This window comes from Phoca vitulina, unplaced genomic scaffold (assembly GCF_004348235.1).
Source record: "Phoca vitulina isolate PV1807 unplaced genomic scaffold, GSC_HSeal_1.0 scaffold11, whole genome shotgun sequence".
Classification (NCBI taxonomy): Eukaryota; Metazoa; Chordata; class Mammalia; order Carnivora; family Phocidae; genus Phoca; species Phoca vitulina.
The window spans coordinates 44,143,357-44,164,726 of record NW_022589714.1 but is presented as its reverse complement, the minus strand read 5'-3'; the positions used below and the strand labels follow the sequence as shown (position 1 = coordinate 44,164,726).

General features: G+C 37.5%; 1 protein-coding gene across 2 annotated transcripts in view; it reads right to left on the bottom strand.

Moving 5' to 3' along the window:
• BTBD9 (BTB domain containing 9) overlaps positions 1-21,370 on the bottom strand; it is a 415,915-nt gene that overhangs the window by 365,877 nt on the left and 28,668 nt on the right. For both annotated transcript variants that reach the window (XM_032409888.1, XM_032409889.1), the window contains exons 2-4: positions 7,362-7,573; positions 5,664-6,027; positions 4,353-4,617 (exon numbers count right to left, since the gene is read on the bottom strand). In XM_032409888.1, the coding sequence (XP_032265779.1) occupies positions 4,353-4,617; positions 5,664-6,027; positions 7,362-7,546 (814 nt within the window). In that variant the 5' untranslated portion in view covers positions 7,547-7,573. The remainder of the gene's footprint in view (positions 1-4,352; positions 4,618-5,663; positions 6,028-7,361; positions 7,574-21,370) is intronic.

The following is a 21,370-nucleotide window of genomic DNA, read 5'->3' as shown; positions in this document are numbered from 1 at the left end:
GACTCAGCCCTCCAGCAGTTCATCATCTCATACAGACAAGTATGTATCAGACATAAAATGCCTCCACAGATGAGGACTCAGGAGGGATTCTTTGTGAATCCCCTAGTTTATCCACGAAGATACTATCAACTATAGTTGGGAAGATAAATAACATATATGTCAAAGAGTTTTAAAAATATTAAAGTTTCAGGGGCGCCTGGGTGGCGCAGTTGGTTGAGCGGCTGACTCTTGGTTTTGGCTCAGGTCCTGAGATCAAGCCCCACGTCAGGCTTTGCCCTCAGCCGGGAGTCTGCTTGAGACTCACTCTCTGCCTCTGCCCCTCCCCCTGCTCATACTCTCTGTCTCTCTCCCTCTCGAATAAATAAATAAAATCTTAAAAACAAAACAAAACAAAAGAATCTTTAGAGTGGAAGCTGTGATATGCTCCCTGCTATAAACATGAAGAAACAATATTGTCCTCTTTCCCAAAGTCTAAAATCTGAGACACACAAAACAAAGTATAACTCAGCCTGAACAGAAAAAAAACTAACTTTCAAGGCAGAAATACCTCCATAGTTAAGATAAAACTAAGCATTAAGGGAACGGTCTGAGTGCAAATTGTTCAAATACCCTAAGGAAAAAAATAATTTCATTAAAAATTAATTCCTTTCCCCAGGTGTATGTACAAAACTAGTCAAAACCACCTTCCCAGAAAGACTAACCATCACTGGTAAGTTAAACCATCCTTTGGATCCTCTTTTTTTTTTTAAAGGAGGAAAAAAATTATTGTAATTTGGTTAAAATCCTCAGGATATGCAGCTCTAAGAGTTGAACCTTCCAGTAACCAGTATTAATAAACTCAAAGAAACAGTATCTGTGTTGCCCCTAATCCAGAATAGAACCTCTCCATAGTTCATGTAAAGTCCCAAAGACACAGAAGCTACACCCAGGGGAGAACAAAGAAACAAACAAACAAATTTGGTCAACAGTTTCAAAATAAGTGTAACTATCTTTCCAGAAGAGTCCAGGAAGACATCTGAAATTTTAGACCATGTTTTCCTAACAGTGAAGAAATGTGATAAAAGAAAATAATGGTATGTTTGGATAACATTTACTTAGAGAATAACTAACCTATCTTTTTAGGAGCTTATAGGGAAGTCATAAGCATCCTTAGTATTGATATTATGGATTTTGCTATCCATATAGTTAAAAAGTCAGAAAACCAGCCTATTTCATCATTTCTCAAGGTTAGAAGTTAGATAAAAGATTCCCAGACATTTGTATAATCTCTTCCTCGAGATCCCACTGAATTATCCCAAAATGAATAATTTAACATTTATGAGTAATAATTACAGTAAATCTATCAACCCAGAACTGAGTGTGCTCAGCTGTTTGATTACTCCCTTTCATGGTAATCTCACGGCTTTATTATAACCCAGGTGTGACACCTCCAATGACTAGCTGGTCAATTCTAAGCTACCACTAACTACATGAAGTGTCAAAAGCATGTCCTCACTCCTGCAAAAATGTCCCAAGACTATCTCTATAATGAATCCAGTTATAGGGCCCTATCAACACTTCAAATAAAGCTAGGGCAAGAAGGGAGAAAAAGAAACTTATATGAGTGGATCCAACAATTAGGACTTAGAAATTCTAAAATTACGCTACTCATCTTGTTACCTCTCCCCCTTCCATCCTCCCACCCTCTATCTAAGGCTGACCCTCTCCTAGGGCCACTCTCTAGCACCTCCAATCTCCTCCCAGATCTCTCTCAAGCTGTTCCCTCTAGCTGCCATACTATTTCTCTACTGCCTTTCACTCCAGTTCACACACTGGATGGTCAACATATTATATTTACTATCTTTTTAAACCCATGCCTAATTCCCCATTTAGCCAAGCTTCTGCCCAGACTACTCACCAACCGACCACAATTTATATCCCCAAGTTTTCTCTCAATTCTCATTCTTCTGATTTCCCAGCATCACTAGATACCAGCGACCACCCTCTCCATATAAAAGTTCTCTCCTCTGTTGGCTTCTATAACCCTACCCCATTTTCTCCCTACCTCTCTAATTCTTCTTTCTCTACCTTCAGCCCCCTGGCTACTGGTCTTCTCCAAGTCTCAGACTTTTACTTCATTCTCTACACTCTACCCCAGGTCTCAACTCTTTCTTCACCAGCTCTGACTGCTTTCTAAGCACCAATAACATGCTTCCACTGCTATCAGACATTTCTCCGTGCATTCATTCACAGCATCTATACAGCATCTTAAATGTTGAGGATACAAAGATCAACAGACCTTACAAAGATCATCTCTGCCTTCAGACCAAAGACAAGTTAATAAAAATGTTTAAAACAATGTGATCAATGTGATAATTCCTGTACAGACATAGAGAGATGAGGAAGAACACAAATAATGATAATATAACAACGGTTTCCTAGACTGAGTTCACAGACATTATTTGCACACATTATTTCAACCAATTCTCATAACAATATGGAAACAACAGGAAATGCAGGACTAACAGTAAAATTCCTATGTAACTTAATACCAGGTCATACAATTAATAAGTGACTCATTCAGGATTTGAAGTCAAACTTGTCTGGCTCCAAAACTAATACTTTTTCTTCTATGCCCAATGAAAAGAAGTCTAAATCTGGTGAGTCACGAGAGAAGTCCAGACTAAGGACACCTATTTAAGACCAATCAGTATTCAAGAGAATGTCTGAACACGGTCAAGGAAAAGATCACTCAGGAAAATGACTAACATGGGACAGAACTTGGTACTTAGATGTTACAGAAACCTCAAAATCAGTAAGTCTAAAATCAAGCTCAGCATCTTCAGAGAACTACTAAATTTCATTAATGCTAAGACACATGTTTTTTTTCAAATTTTAACATTTCTGAAATTGGTATATAGACATGATGGTGTGTCATGGTTTAAATGGCAATACTGTTTCCTTTCTTAGTGGTACATAAAACAGTGGCACCTCAGAACTTCTGGTTTCTTAGATTTGATAAAATAAGGTAACTTCCTCCGAAACTTAATCCTCAAATTTAAATCCCTTAAACCACCAAGATCTAATTTTTTAGAATAATATCTCCTTTATACATACATACTTTCCCTTTTCCCTACTGCCACTCTAGTTTACGGTTGTATCAACCTCATGCAGGTCAACACCCTCCTCGCTGGTCTCCCTGAACTGGTTTTCCCTATTCTAGATCATCAAGTACAGCACCATGGATCAAACTTTCAAAACCATCATCGTACTCATGCATCTCTCCCTCTCGAAAATTAGCTTCTCATTGTGCATAAGCAAAATCCCAAGCTAGTTTGAAAGACTTCCACAATTTTGCCTGAACTGACCTTTATAGACGTCGATGTTTATGAATGCGAGCCTTCTGCTCTAGTCCACCTCTTCTGTTCCTGATCCTTCAAATGCTCTACCTTGTCTGTCAAACGTAACCAGTCCTCCCATCAGAACACACTCCACCCAATGCCACTCATATCCAAGGTCAGGATTCACCTCAGGCTTCATAATCTCCATGAAATCTCCCTCAATCCTTCTAAGCCATATCCTCTTCCGAAATTTACAGCATGTGCTCACCTTTGACATGGTTGTACTTAACTTTTCAGGGGAGTATATGTCTTATTTCTGCAAGGATATTAAAAGGATCAAAGGTGGAGACTATATTTTGCATTTGCCCATCATAACTTAGTGGTTCATTACACAGCTGACCTAAACAGGTCTGCCTCTCCTCTCCGCATCTTTCTGTGTGATGCTGGGCAAGTTACTTAACCTCTCTGTGCTTCAGTTTCCTCATTTGTAAAATGGAGACAATAATGGTACCAACTTCAAAAGGCTGTTTTAAGAATTAAATGATCATGTAGAACTGTTATTGATACATACAAGCACTTTATAAGCACTTCATAATTGCTATTATTTTTATTAATAAGATCACATAAGTGTTGGAAATGTAACACAAGTGTTAGCTATTACTATTATTTAGAATCTCCATGTTCACAGTACCTAAAATTATAATAAGTACATAGCATATACTCAGTGCTGATTTGATGGAGAAGGTCTTAGCATGAGAAGAAGCTTTTCAGGAAGTGTCTATTTCTGATTTTCTAGGGAATAGCTGAAGAAATCTTTCCAGGAATGGCAAGAAATACCTATTTGGGAGTCTACAAAGGCTCAACAATCTCTGGGGGAATCAAGAGGAGAATAAGAGGAAGCAGAGCTATATGTTCTTAGACCCACACATACCACATATACCTGCAACTAGAGTTTTGTAGCTCATTTTGTAGCTGAGACTGTCAGATGAGGGAGAAAACATCTTCATGAGATGAGGATAAACAGGTACTCACTGAGCATGCCTCTGTAATTGAGGTCCATATCCCGGCTCTCTGATCGAACTTTAATAGCATCCAGAATGGCATCGGGAGACAATAGTCCTGAAGGCCTCACAACGTTCAGAAGTTCAGTGAGGCTCATCAGAGGCAAACGCACAGCCTGCATGATTTCAGCATGATTCTCCTTTGAATTGTGCTTACACCAATTTAACAAGGCTAGGAAAATATCTTTCTCTGGGGCTGCAAATGAATCTCTTAATACGATGTTTAAAAGTGCTGTCTGAAAAGGATAAAAAAAAAAAATTCCAGTCATTACGGAGCTCAGCCATGTGCATGATCAATCAGCAAAACCTCACAGAACTGTGAGGATCACTTATACCTCAACAACTCTCTTCGACCATCTTCTTTCTTTAATCTTTGTGCCATGTACTCTCTTGCCCATCACGGCTCCATGAACAGCCATGGGCATCTAGTACCACTACATCAAATGTCTAGTCTTTCCCACACATGTGCACCTATCTTCAATAAAACAAGAAGAAAAATGGCAATACGAGGAGCTGTCATTCCATGCAGGCTCTCCAGGAGAGCTTACATTTATAAGTCGGTAAGATACACCTGGCATTTAAAATTTGAAATCTTCTGTTCCACGGTATTATTGCACTCCCATATTTCTGGTTCTCAGACTTCCAGACTGACCTCCAGCAACATTGGGGTAACCCTCAAAGACCTTGCCTCCAAAAAATTAAGTAGGAGAGTAAAAATCATAGTTTACACTCAGGCCAAAATATGTAGCTTTTCAAATAGGTTATCTCATTTGAAATATTCAGGTCCTCAGAAGAACATAAAGAGGGAAAGGCGAGACTGGGGTTCAGAGAAAGATTTGGGCAAAATGGTCTATTTTTTTGAGCCAGCAAAAAAAAAAAAAAAAAAAAAGCAGTGACTTAAAACATCCGATGACACCTCAGATCTCCTTTATGAATTTTCCCTCCACAATAAGGAGTTATTAGTTGCACCTCTCTGTTGGAGAGATACAAAACCAAAAAACAGTATGCAACACCACAAAGGCACTTGACAGGCACCACTTGGAAAACACCACTCTGCATAGAACCTACCAGAAGAATCTTAAAAAAGAAAACAAAAGCAATTTGTCTCTCTTTTATATGATCTACATAGAGTCTCAGCAGCTGGAGGCGGGTGGCTAGACAGATGACCTCTTCCAGACCGATGGTTTTTATTTTTTTATTCTTAGTCTATGGCTCTCTTCCTACTGCACGGATCTAAGTAACGCGCCGCATGCCTGTAAAGTACTTGCAGATGTCGACACACCTTAGAAAGGGAGAGGAAGCCTTCACTGGAGAGTACCTCCTGAGCATTTCTGTCCATAAACATGCAGCACATGCAAGTTAACTTGGGAAGCGAGTAGAGGCTGGCAACATCAAAAGTCATGCAGACATTCTGAATGTTAAGTATGGTGCAGAGATACTCAGAGGTAGAATCCTCCAGCTCTGGAAATCCATATTTATGAGCCAGGCTCAAAAAGTCCAGCAACACCTCCTCCTTCTCATCTGTCAGTGTTGCCCGCCCCGTGTAGATGTACTTAAGCAGCATCGTGAACGCTTCTGCAGTGGTGTCTTGGAGAGGGATTTCTGCTTCGGGCTGAGATTCTCGCATCCCACCATACAGTAATGCTCTGCATGTCAGAGAAGAAAGGCATGAGGAAAACCTCAAATAAGAGTTGCTACAATATTATGAAATCATGCTTATCAGTATCTTGCAAACATAAATTTGTTTAATGACACAAAGATTCAGGTGAAGAAATGCATAGTAATCATTTTAAATAGTTCTCTAAAGAAAGAAAAATAATTTATAAACTATTTTGGATTAATTCTATAAACAACTGGACTAATGAAATATCCTGAGAGCTCAAATATGTAATAAACATTCATTAAGCAGAAAGATCAAAGTGCTCTTTTGAAAGAAACAGCGAAACCCATATAAACATATTAAAGGTCAATAAGGTGGTTTAAAAAGTAAAACTCTGTAGGAAAAGATATAATCAGATAAAAACAATTATACCCAATCAGGTGCCATTCTCCCCTGTCAGACTGGCAGAAATTAAAAATCCTGTTAACTATTCAGTACTACAAAGGCAATGGAATAACAGGTTCCCTCATGCACCACTTTGAGCCCATAAATAGGCACCCCTTTGGGGAAAGTAATTTAAGTAATTTCTATTCAAATCTAAAATGGGCATACCCTTCAACTCAGTAATCTCACTGTTAGGACTCAATTCTAGAGAAATAATACAGCAAAGTAAAGATATATGTATAAGAATATATAGTGAAACAATGGAGGGCCGCCTGGGTGGCTCAGTCGGTTAAGCGTCTGCCTTAGGCTCAGGTCATGATCCCAGCGTGCTGGGACCGAGTCCCGCATCGGGCTCCCTGCTCAGCAGGGAGTCTGCTTCTCCCTCTGCCACTCCCCCTGCTTGTGCTCCCTCTCTCTCTCTGACAAATAAATAAAGTCTTTAAAAAAAAAAGAAACAATGGAAACACTGAAAAAAATCTTAAATGTCCATCAACAGAAACATAATTTTAAAAACGGATATATACTTCTGTGCAGCTATTACAGAGATAAAGGAGATCAATGTATACAGTCTTGGAAAGATATCCAGGATTTAGTATGTAAGTCAAGTTGCAGACCCAGATGTGTTGCATGGGATTTGTTGCACCATATGTGTGTATGCACATAGGTATAGAGAGATGTATCTATTTATATTGAGAAAAATCAGGGGAAATTCATTTTACACTGTTAACAGAGGTTGTCTCTGGGGAGTAGGATTAGATGGCTGGGAGGGGAAAAAAAAACTAACAAAAAGTCTACAAATATGGAATATTTGTAGAGGTTGAATTCAGAGATTGCAAGAATTTATTGTTATGCTTTGTTACATATTTTTCATAGAGGAGAAAAATACCAGTGTTTTCCACAAGTGACTTGAATCCTCAAAAAGTAATATACACTTACCGAAAATATTGGCACCTCGCTGCTAAAATTACCCTGTGGGCAGGAAAACGTTTCTTTTCCACAACAAATGTGACATCGCCGTATTCTTCCCCAATCAGCAAGGCACCAATATGTTCAGACAAAATGTGCACATGATCAATTTCCCCCACTGCAGTAAAGGGGCGAAGAGGGTGGCTGTTACTCATCTTGTAGAAAAGGTGATAGTCGTTGATCTAGGACATAAAGAAGGGATAAGAATTAGTGGGGGGAGGGAAGTACACTTAGAAAATCACATACCATAAACATAGCTAAATAAGAATTTAAACTACTTTAAAACAAATCACATGAGAGAGACTGCATCATTACTTGCATCTTTATCAACCAATTTATTCTCGGAAGTAATTCAGCCTGACTCCATGAACTCCAGGCCCTTCAGTATCTTATCACACTAGGAAAACAAACATGCCAGGTGTCCAACACAAACAGCACTTGGAGCCATCATATTCTAGAAAATTGTACCCCGTTACAGGTCCCCTATTTCTCAGTACCTCAGGAAGAGGAAAATCAACAACCAGAACTCCTCTTGTAGCACAGATCTATTTAATGAGGTTGGGTATAACTATCCCCAGGAGAGTCATCTAGGCATAGATCTAGACCTAAATCATAAGCAGAATAAACTAAATCATCAGATTCCAAATACCTTCAGAGGATTTCGTCTGAAAATATCTTAAATACCTTCCAAAAAATTATAATCTTCTAGAGTCACAAAAATAGCCTGACATTTATTAATGAAATCTTAACCCCCCTGAAAAAAAAGAATAACCCCAATATGTTTCTTAAGACTGTATCTTCTAATTCAAGCTCGCAGCTCTGATATGAGGTTGCCTGTGCTTACCACAACATCATTACATTTCAACTTATTTACAGGCACTTCTTTGCTTTTGTATGCAATGCTTTTCTACGGATATAACTAAAAATTGAAACATTAATTGAAACATGATTAACAGCCTTATATGTTAGAAAGGGGAGTTATGTCCTTTGAAAGCTAAAAGTGGTCATATGCTTCAATCTCTCCAGTATTTGCAGGTACTGTTTTTTCAAGGGTAAGTAACCCAGCAAGTGGGTAGGAGCCTTCACTGGCATTCAGATGCCCCAGGTGAAGACGTGGCTGACAGCTCAGAGATGTGCCAGCTACCCCTTTATTGCCACTCCTCTACTGCACCAGAGACCAGGGGAACTGAGACAGATGTGCCTTCTTCACTAGACCTCCGCACCTTCTTGAACTGTCCACTTGGACCACGATTAAAGCTTAAATCACTCTTAATCTTTAAACTTCCACATCTAGATCCATTATTAGCAAGGTGTATGAAAAATTTTATCCCTTTATCCCCAGAATCTGCAGTGAAAAATCCTTTCGGTCCAGGTTCCCCAGTTACATGCTACTCCATGTCCACCCCCAACAGAGAGAGCAACAGCAAGGACTGTGACATAGAGGGACATGGCGCATGAGTTAGGCAAGGAGACACCCACCCCAGGTAAATGGACAAGCTCCTGGCCCCCTACAGAAGTAGCATCAAAGGGATAGCAGCATACTCCCCAAGGCAAATCCCTCTTCTTCAACTACAATCTCCATTTGAAAGCCTTAAAAACTGAATCATCTCCAGTCACCTGTGTAGAAAGACCAAACTCAGCTTAAGAGGATCTATTTAGGAATGTCAGCAAACAATGCATGATTCAATTGTTTAATGCATGATATAACAGTCTAATATAGGAGTTGGCAAACTTCCTGCAAAGGGTCAGATAGTAAATATTTTAGGCTTTGCAGGCTATATGGTCTCTGTATAGACCACTAGAGCCAAAAACAGACATAGACAATCAGTAAATGAATGAGCATGGCTATATTCCAATAAAACTATTTACTGAAAAGGGATGGATTTACCTCTCAGGACTACGGTTTGCCAAACCCTGCTCTAACATATGATCAAAGATTGGCTGTACTCTAGACAAAGGATCGGACTGTTTCTGGTTTTTGTTTTGGTTTCTGGCTGGGTTACCCAACTGGTGTTCAAAATAATGTGGTCATTTCCTGTGTCAGCCATGAAATTCTGAAATCTACTGGTGCCTGACTTCCAAACCTCATTCCCCTTCAACATGAACTCTCACATCACTATCCCATATTTCAGTGATGGTGCATGGCTCTAAACAAAACAGACTCTTTCCCTGCCTGAAGAAATGCATTGCATATACCCAGTGAATATATTGTCTGGTATAATATTCGTTTACAATTTCATCCAGGTCTTAAGTGAGATGAAATGACTCTTGATGAGAAATGACTGATTTTTGGTTAACTAGCTCAAAGGTAAATTTATAATTCTTCAACTGATACATAATAAACATCAATATTATATATATAAATATGTACCTTAATAGGTTCTCCAGATCTGTACTTCTTAATACATACAACTTCTTTTTGCTAAATTTACATTTTAATCATGTTTTTCCAATTGAAGATATAAAGTGAATATTGCCAGGTATAGAAAACAGCCAATTACTATGGGATAAATACAATTTTTATTGGCATACAGAAATAATTTTAATTAGACCAATGATTGTCAATGAGCTTACACACATTGGAATCACATGCGAAGCTTTAAAAAAAGGGGCAGAAAAAGACACTTGCACCCCACACCAGAAACTGTGACTTAGTTGGCCTGGAATATGGAATCACTCTTCCGAAGTGATTCTAACGAGCACGCTGAAAAGGAACCACTGACTTAGACTCCGTTGTTGTAGTCACATACCTTATTCAGATGCACAAATACACAAACAAAATATCTACTGAGAAAATATGTTGAGGATTTGATTCCATTCTGAATCTTATTGCAAAGAGGCAAATGGTACCAACAAAATTACCAAGGCCACAGCTCATAAGCAGAAAATATTTGAAAATACTTTTGCCAGATGCCAGAGCTTAACTACAAAGTAATAGTTTGGGTCCACCTACCCGTATTTTAAAAAGCACGTTTTAGAAACACACATCAATAAAGTTAATTTTTTAAACCTCCAACTTTAATTTGACAAATAAAATTCGAAAAAATGTTCAAGTTCATGGAGTACAACTGTTTATTGACTTGTTTCTTAAGCTTTAAAATTTATTCTATCACTGTCAACATATGTGATCCCTGACAAATTTTCTAACTTCCATGAGATTGTTTCCACACCTGTAATGACATGGTTATAGATTTTTTTAAAGTTATATTTTATAACTTTGCCACTGACTCTTAATATCACTGTTTTGGCCTGACATATGAACTCTCGTGACTCAGCATATGATTGTACTCATGACTGTGATTTATTACAGTCAAAGAATACAAAGCAAAATTAGTAAAGGTTTTGAAAAAGCATATGGGGCAAAGTCTGAGAACCAGACATAAGCTGCCAAGGGTCCTCTCGCAGTGGAATTACATGGGATGTGCTTAATTCCCCCAGCAACAAGTTGTGACAACACATGTTAAATGTTGCCAACCAGGAAGCTTGTTGGAGACTCAATGCCCTGAGTATTTATAATGGATGCTGTCACAATAGGTAGCCCCTGTCTGGCACGTATCCAAATTCTAGACTCCCAGAAGGAGAGTAGTGTTCAACATAAACCACAGTATTTGCACAAACTGCTTAAGTGAGCCACTCTTATCAATTGATGGCAGGAATCCTTCTAAACTCTAAGTTTCCATCTAGATGCCAGACAAAGGCCAACCTTGCAAGCAGGACTTCCTAAAGATAGCAGTTCAGTCCTGCTATGTTACCCATTTTCTGTATATTTCCAGAAACAATTAGAGGGTCTAACAATGTTAGCAAAAGCACTGAAAATAAGGAATCTAAGAGCCTAACTTATTTACTTATTTAATCTTTGGTTTGGAGAGAGGAATACCGAGAAAACAGCCTACTCTACCTGCCCAAATGTATTCCTGACCCCTGATCTCCCATTATGCCAGATCCAAATAGTTTTAGGGATGCGTTTCTTCAAAATTTCAAGGATAGGGAGCACTGGGTGTTATACACAAACAATGAATCACGGAACACTACATCAAAAACTAATGATGTATGTGGCTGTCCAATTTTGCCAACACCATTTGTTGAACAGACTGTCTTTCCATTGGACATTCTTTCCTGTTTGACGAAGGTTAGTTGACCATAGAGTTGAGGGTCCATTTCTGGGCTCTCTATTCTGTTCCACTGATATATGTGTCTGTTTTTGTGCCAGTACCATACTGTCTTGATGATGCTACCTTGTAATAGAGCTTGAAGTCTGGAATTGTGATGCCACCAGCTTTGCTTTTCTTTTTCAACATTCCTCTGGCTATTCGGGGTCTTTTCTGGTTCCATACAAATTTTAGGATTATTTATTCCATTTCTTTGAAAAAAGTGGATGGTATTTTGATGGGGACTGCATTAAATGTGTAGATTGCTCTAGGTAGCATTGACATCTTCACAATATTTGTTCTTCCAATCTGGACCATTTCCTTACACCACACACAAAAATAGACTCCAAATGGTTGAAAGACCTAAATGTGAGACAGGAGTCCATCAAAATCCTAAAGGAGAACACAGGCAGCAACCTCTTTGACCTCAGCCACAGCAACTTCTTCCTAGAAACATCGCCAAAGGCAAGGGAAGCATGAGCAAAAATGAACTATTGGGACTTCATCAAGATAAAAAGCTTTTGCACAGCAAAAGAAACAGTCAACAAAACCAAAAGACAACTGACAGAATGGGAGAAGATATTTGCAAATGACATATCAGATAAAGAGCTAGTATCCAAAATCTATAAAGAACTTATCAAACTGAACATCCAAAGAACAAATGATCCAATCAAGAAATGGGCAGAAGACATGAACAGACATTTTTCCAAAGAAGACAGCCAAATGGCCAACAGACACATGAAAAAGTGCTCAACATCCACTCGGCATCAGGGAAATACAAATCAAAACCTCAATGAGATACCACCTCACATCAGTCAGAATGGCTAAAATTAACAAGTCAGGAAACGACAGATGTTGGCGGGGATGCAGAGAAAGGGGAACCCTCCTACACTGTTGGTGGGAATGTAAGCTGGTGCAGCCACTCTGGAAAACAGTATGGAGGTTCCTCAAAAAGTTGAAAAATAGAGCTACCATATGATCCAGCAATTGCACTACTGGGTATTTACCCCAAAGATACAAATGTAGGGATCTGAAGGGATACGTGCACCCCGATGTTTATAGCAGCAATGTCCACAATAGCCGAACTATGGAAAGAGCCAAGATGTCCATCGATAGATGAATGGATAAAGAAGATGTGGTATATATATAAAATGGAATATTATGCAGCCATCAAAAGGAATGAAATCTTGCCATTTGCAACAACGTGGATGGAACTGGAGGGTATTATGCTGAGCAAAATAAGTCAATCAGAGAAAGACATGTATCATATGATCTCACTGATATGAGGAATTCTTAATCTCAGGAAACACACTGAGGGTTGCTGGAGTGGTGGGGGGTGGGAGGGTTGGGGTGGCTGGGTGATAAGACACTGGGGAGGGTATGTGCTGTGGTGAGCACTGTGAATTGTGTAAGACTGTTGAATCACAGACCTGTACCTCTGAAACAAGTAATACATTATATGTTAAAAAAAAAAAGAAGATAGTAGGAAGGGAAAAATGAAGGGGGGGAAATTGGAGAGGGAGACGAACCATGAGAGACTATGGACTCTGAGAAACAAACTGAGGGTTCTAGAGGGGAGGGGGTGGGGGGATGGGTTAGCCTAGTGATGGGTATTAAAGAGGGCATGTACTGAATGAAGCAGTGGGTGTTATACGCAAACAATGAATCATGGAACACTACATCAAAAACTAATGATGTAATGTATGGTGATTAACATAACATAATAAAAAAATTCTAAAAAATAAAAAAAAACTAATGATGTAATGTATGGTGACTAACGTAACATAATAAAATAAAATTTAAAGAAGTAAATATAAAAAAAATTTCAAGGATAATTCCAACGTTATTTAAATAATTCCTGTGCATATGGGAAGTAGTTTTCTGCTACTTCTTATAAAGCCAATTTAACCCAGACAGGAAGATGCCTACACCCACACACTTAAAAACCAGCATAAATAACAAAAATCCTATGTAAAATATTGGAAAACAGAATTAAGCAGAAGGATTCATGGCAGAGTGGGTCAATTCCAAGGACAGATAAATATTAGGAAAAATAAGTCATTGAATTAAAATGTCAAAGTGGAACAAATCATAAAATCATAATTAGCTCAATAAAAGCTAAAATATCTTTTTTTTAAGATTTTTATTTATTTGACAGAAAGAGAGACAGCGAGAGAGGGAACACAAGCAGTGGGAGAGGGAGAAGCAGCCCTCCCGCTGAGCAGGGAGCCTGATGCGGGGCTCAATCCCAGGACCCTGGGATCATGACCTGAGCCGAAGGCAGACGCTTAACGACTGAGCCACCCAGGCACCCCTAAAATATCTTTTCTTAATATTTTTAAAAGATTTTATTTATTTATTTGAGAGAGAGAGAGTGCGTGTGAGAGAGAGCATGAGCAGGGCAGAGGGGCAGAGAGAGAGAAGCAGACTCCCTGCTGAGCAGGGAGCCCGATGCAGGGCTCGATCCCAGGACCCTGGGATCACGACCTAAGCCAAAGGCAGCCGCTTAACCAAATGAGCCACCCAGGCGCCCCACTAAAATATCTTTTTAAACAATCACTACTAAGTTTATTTTTAAAAAGTTCTAACTGAATAAGAATAAAAGGATACTTCCTTTTATTAGGATATTAATACTTCCTTAACTTGATACATACATATACACACATACATAGCCTAACTGTAACAGATAAAAGCATTTGGTTAATAATAAAACACTAGAAACATTCCTAGAAAGTTCAGAAATAAGACAAGGATGTCTATTCTTATCACTATTAACAAAAGACAATGCAATTAATTGAACCAAGTTAAAGGTAAATGGATTAGAAAACAAAGAGGCAAAATAATCACTATTTGCAGATAATCTGACTGCCCATATGAAAAATCCATGAGAATCAACTGAAAAAAATCTGAGAGAAAATAAAGGAGGTTCACTAAGGTGATCTCATAAAATTATTATATAAAAATGTATCCTTCCATGCCAAAAACCACCAGCTAGAAAATACGAAGAAAAAAATTTGCAATTTTTAATTGCAAAACACATCCAATACTTAGGAATAAACTCATAAACTCATAGAACTCATGGAATAAACTCAAAGTCTATCGAAAAATTTAAGAGAAATAAATGAAGAGACATACATTGTTTGGACACAGAAAAATCCATTGTTTAAAGAGATCAATCATCCCTAAATCACTGTATGAAAAAAAGCACATTCAATATTTTATTGTATTTTAAACTTTAAAATTCACGAAAATATTCTTGGTAGGGGTAACAGTTAAAAAACAATAATTTGACAAATGTGCACACATAAAAAATTGAGAATGAGAAGTGAGATTTTTATATTTATCAAGAGGTGTTTTAAGTTGAGAAACACAGTTCTAATTAATACAGGAATTAAAAGTAATCCTGATCACAATCACAACAGAGTTTTTAAATTAAATTGGGATAAAGGAGTTCATCTAGGAAGAATAAATATGTAATTTGGTATATATTCTGGAAAAAAAAAAGAACAATGGGGGGCCAGCTTAGTGGATGAGAAAGCAAATCATAAATTGGAGCAATTAGAACAATGTCATATTAGAGAGACAGATCACTGGAACATATTAGTCCAGAAAAAAACCCAAATACTATACACAGGAATTCACTATATATATAAAAATACAGCATTTCAATTCAGTGGGGGGAAATATGGAATTTTTTTTCAATAAAAGACATTGCTGGCTAGCCATTTTTTAAAAAGTAATCTGGATATTCACATAAGAACACAGAATTAAGTACATAAGGATGGCAACCTCAGCACTTTCTGTAACAATAAAAAATTGGAAAAAACTTAAATGCCCATTTAAAGGTAACTGGATAAACAAATAATGGTAAATCTATATAGTGGAATATTATACAATGATTTAAAAGGAATAAACTCAGATAATACTGACATTGAAAAAAATCTAAAATATATGTATTTATATGGAAAAATGTATTTACACGGAAAAAGTGTATTACATGGAAAAACTGCAAAACTGTATTATAGTAAAATGTTATTTTGTTAAATACATTTTTAAAAAGCAAACATCAAATTGCTAACAAGGGTTAACCCAAAGGATCAGGGTTGTGGGAAAATTTTATGTAGCACACTATATAATTTTGTAATGTTTGAATTTTTATAAGCATGTTTTATTTATAATAAAACTTTACACAAGTATTTTAATAACTTTGGCCACTAAAATTACAAAATAAATTAGTTTGTGTATGAGACAGCAAGTGTTTTAATTTGCCACAACCAGTAGTACCTGATTTAGTGACTAAGAACAGTAAGCAGAGGGACTATATATTATCTCCACAGATGAAAATTAATTAACAACTTGAAGACAAGGACAAAAAGTTCATTACATGAAGACAGACATTACACTAAGGCAGGAATGAATATAAGATACCTGGGTAGCGTGGCCTCCTAGGACACCCTATCTGATGCATCCTGACTAAAGATCTTCACCTTTGAGATTTTCAGTATGACTTTTTCTAGACTTAAGGCACATTTTTTTTCAGATGCAAACACAGGGCTGAGATTTGCTCCTGTTGACAGCCCAAGTCTAAATTTGCTGATGTTCACAGGACAGGGCAAGGGTAATCTATTCACTCAAGCTGTTCCTTCAAGGTGGGAGGAAGGAGAACAGGAAGGCAGAGGCAACAAGGACCTACTGGAAGAAAGGGCAAGAATACCACCACCAGGAAATGGTGCCATTTGTGATAACATACAGTATCATTAGTTGAGGGTCCTGGGACTTCATATTTACCAGGGATGGTGGTATAGAAACTACACCCTTTCATGGCTGGGTAACTTTCATGGGTTCAAATGCATTAAAAAAAAAAACTAAAGCAGCAGTACTAATATTCTCAGGGCTACTGACTATTTACTATGCAATAAGAAACCCACACCCATTTGTTCTAACCAAAATAATGAACAATGTCCATCAATAAAGAGAGAGTGCCATATGTAGTTTATACTGTTGTAATGTTATAATTACCTCTTAAGGAGTCTGAAAAAACCCAAGTCGATCTAAATATCAATTTCTTTACTTAAAACTCACTTCTGGCAGAACTGTTTACAAACTTTTCCTTAAGAAAGGGCTTTCCACATTTTTTAAAGTTTATTCTCCAGAGTGTAATCAGGAAACAGACAAAGAGCAAACAAAGTTCCACCCGACGGAGATGCCAATGAGTCCTTGGATGTTGTATAAATCAATCTCCCCTGGGAAGCCCTCTCTGCCCCGCCTACTTCCTGACTGAAAGGCCTTTATGGGTAAAAAGACCTTCTGCTCTTTAATTGTAAAATATAAATGATCTCTCTCTTGAGGAAAGCGATGGCATTTACAAGCATATGGTTTAGCAATTTCTTTCTGCTCTTGGTACCCATGTGGTGTGTAATTTGAAGCTGTATTCCTTAAACTTTAAATTAATATTGCCTGGGGAGAGAAAGGATATCCTGGCTGCATCTTAAGCACTCTCAAAAAATCACATTCTACTTTCTCATGGGAAGGATACCTCACTTCTTTTGATATATACTCTACCCTTGTCATCCAAAAGTCTGAATAAACAGGTGTACAGTGACCATACCAGTAGATGTAACCTTGATTCTGATATTCTGCAAATCTACTTCTAAACCTTGCAGAGGAGTCCTGTCATGGGGGCAGTAAAGGGCCCCAGTGAGAAACATGACTGAGGTTCACAGGCATTTTCTGGCTTCAGGATTCCCCAAATGTCTTTCCCTGGGAAAGATGAAATGATTTCTAACGTCCAGTCCCATTCCAAATTCTTGTCACTCTTACGATTTTATATGTTTGTAAATAAATGTTTATAGATATGCACAGCTTGGAACACTTTTTTTTAAAGATTTTATTTATTTATGTGACAGAGAAAGAGACAGCTAGACAGGGAACACAAGCAAGGGGAGTGGGGGAGGGAGAAGCAGGCTTCACACTGAGCAGGGAGCCCGTTGTGGGGCTCAATCCCAGGACCCTGGGATCATGACCTGAGCCAAAGGCAAACGCTTAACAACGGAGCCACCCAGGCGTCCCAGCCTGGAAGACTTTTAAAGCCTATAATCATAACAAAAACATTTGACAAGATTATTTTATTGAGAGTGTATATAACTCCATTTACCAATTACCACATTGATTCTCCACTTATTTGTCAAGGGACAAACTAGTTTCTGAATCTGTATGTAATTCATCTGATAAAAGATTTACTGAGGAAAAAAAAAAAACATTTATTGAGCTCTGTTCTATAATACAGGCCCAGTGCTAGGTGATAGGAACACAAAGATTAATAAAAGATAAAGTTGCTACCTCTGAAGAACTCACTGTCTACTGAGAAAGCTAGGACTAGATAACAAATAATGTCAATTCTACAACTAGCAAGCCATAATTTTATGATTTTTAGAAAGTAAGATAGTTATCAGTTATCTTCTGTAAGTACCATACTAAAACAATGACAACTATGCTGAACAGATTATTAAATGAACAGGAACTCAGAAAATTATGTTATACTCTTATATCAAAATAAAAGTTAATATTCAAACAATTGGCTACTTGTTCTCCAAAATGGGATGCTCACATCCCAAAGTGAGTACAATATAAGCCATAGGAATTTGGTAAGAAAACCTTAACACTTCTATTAACATATATATACTTTAAAGATTTTATTTATTTGACAGAGAGAGAGAGAGCACAAGCACGGGGAGCTGCAGGCAGAGGGAGAGGGAGAAGCAGGCTCCCCGCTGAGCAGGGAGCAGGATGCAGGGCTCAATCCCAGGATGCTGGGATCATGACCGGAGCTGAAGTCAGACACTTAACCAACAGAGCCATCCAGGTGCCCTGACCTGTATAACCTAGAAAAAGAAAAAATTAAGCTTCAGCAATATTTAATATGTGGATGGACCTGGCCTCCTCTCATGATCTGCATGTCAAAAACAGTCACTTGTCTCATAAGGTAAAGTGTCTAGAGAATTCCACGAAGAGGCAGGGCTCAAGGAAGTGTTCTCATTTGTTCAAGGACATACTAGGTTTACCTGTGCCTGCTTATGTGAATTTTCCAAATGTTATCTGGTTTTAGTTAAATTATTGCTCACAAGATAAGTGAACTAAAAAAGGTTCCTGCAAGGAATCCACTGATTGAAGATAATGTAACATTGTCAAAACAAGAAAACAAGTAAATGGCCATTATGATAACTCTACTCCTAGTAATCAGATTTTATAAGAAGGTGACCCCTGCCAATAAGTCCTAGAGACTTAATGCATACTACAGTGAATATAGACAAAAATATTGCATTATAATCATCAAACCTGCTAAAAGATTTGAATTTAACTTTTGCAACTACTAAAAAGAAATGCTAATTATGTAACATGATAAAGGTGGTAATAATGGCCACAATGGCAATCATATCACAATATATAAGTGTATTAAATTAACATGTTATACACTTTATATTTTTTTAAAGATTTATTTATTTATTTATTTATTTATTTATTTGAGAGAGAGAGAGAGAGAGAGCAGAGTGAGCAAGAGAGAACACAAGGGAGGAGGCAGAGGGAAAGGGAGAAGCAGAATCCCCACTGAGCAGGGAGCCCGACATGGGGCTCCATCCCAGGACCCGGGGATCATGAACTGAGCCGAAGGCAGATGATTAACCGACTGAGCCACCCAGGCGCCCCGCATGTTATACACCTTAAATCTATATGTTATATGTCAAATATATTTCAGTAAAAAAATGACTCCAACATTTGAAATAATATCATTTGAAATATATACTACTATTAACAATGAACCTCCATATAAAAGGCATTAAAACATATGTTGAATAAATATTGGTTAAATGTTTTAACCCAAAGAAGCTTAAGACAAAAATTACAATCTAGTAGCAAATTAACCATTTTGCAGGACACAGAAAGTTTCTTTCATGTAATAATAATGGTTACTATCTACAGAAGACTTACTATAAGCCGGGCATAGTCCTAAGCATTTTATACACACCATCTTATCTAATATTCAAAGAACTGGCTTGGGAAGGTACTGTTTTTTATCCTACTTTACAGATAGGAAATTGAGAAACAGACAAGAGTAGGCAATTGTCCAAGGACACAGACAATAGCAGATCCAAACCAAGGTCTATCAAAGTTCTGAACTTAGAAGAGCTATGCCACAGTGACACAGGAGAAGTCGGAAATGATTCTGACTCCGACTCCTGCCAACTAGCTCCTCTTCTGACCAGCAGTTCTCAAACTTTTTTAAGACACCCTATTCAGACTAGGTAAAATATGCCATGGGTGATAAGAATGAAGTGTCCTTTTTCAAGTCAACTGTTGGAGATTACATATACAACTTTGGAGATTACATATACATACTAATATAGGGAGAATAATTCAGACTCAGCTGCAATGTAGTTAAATTCTAGTTACTGAAAAATTACAGACCAAGAATATTAATACAAATATGCATCTATATACACTACAGGATTAAGTGAAAACCTATAACAAACTAAACTGATAATGATACAACTGAACAGTAATATATAATTAAAAAAAACAAGAATGGAAACAACTGTGAAAAGAACAACAAACTCAACTGATAATCTGTATCTTTCTGAAAATGTAAAATAATTCTAACTTATGCACGTTCATATGCGGAACAGGAGCTCTGCAATGTTGCTACAGAGTACACAGTAGCCAGAATTATTAGAACATCAAATTATACACCTGAAACTAATATAACACTGTATGTTAATTATACTTGAATTAAAAAATAAGTAAATTTTTAAGGGGCACCTGGGTGGCTCAGTCGGTTAAGCATCTGACTTCAGCTCAGGTCATGATCTCAGGGTGCTGGGATTGAGCCTTGTGTTGGGTTCCCTGCTCACCCAGGAGTCTGCTTGTCCCTCTGCCCCACACCTCATGCTCTCTCTCTCTTAAATAAATAAAATCTTTTAAAAAAATAATAAATAAATAAAATTTTTAAAAGGTAGTAACGGCACCTACATGTCATTTATCTAGGTACATATTAAAATACTGCTAAATTTTTTAAAAAATTAGAATCCTTTATAAACTCTAGTATTATGCTAATGTGGATTTATGAATGCCACATTTTGCACACCCTTAATGCTTCACTTGATTGGTTTTTAATAAGTTGCCAAAGGATATATATAAATGAAAGACTATGAGATCAACTGACACTTGCCAATGTTTTTTGATCAGGGCTAACCAGTGGCCTTGGGCCATCTTTTGAGAAGCATTCTCCTAGACTAGGCAATTCTCCTGGCTCAGTTTGGCAACGATATTTAATTTTGTGGTGGTTGGGAGAAGTTATTCTATTATTCAATTACAAAATATTTTAAATTCCCAAGGCAAAGCAGCCCAATTTATAATTTGCAATATGAATTTTAATTTCTCTTGAATTCAAGCTATCTTCAGTTTCTCTGGATCCAATCTCCAAAACAATCTTTCCCAAATACCTGCAAACAAACAAATGCATTTAAATCAGGTATCCTAGAATAAAAAAAAACAAAAAACAAAAAAACATGTATCATGACCAAAGTGAGCTTCAATCTGTTATGTTTTAAAGTTTCTCCAAATACTGAAGCTTGCTTCTTCTTTCTTCCCTACAAAGGACCTTCTTGAGCTTGTACTTCAGAAAGGCGTTAAGGTGCAGAAACATCACCAGATTTTATTAACCTAAATTCTGAATGTTTACCCAAAGACTTGCATTATCCAGCTAACAACCTTCCCTCAGTCTCTCAGCTCTTGTTTGTTCCACTGTTTAACTCTCTATAAGGCAACCTCTACATG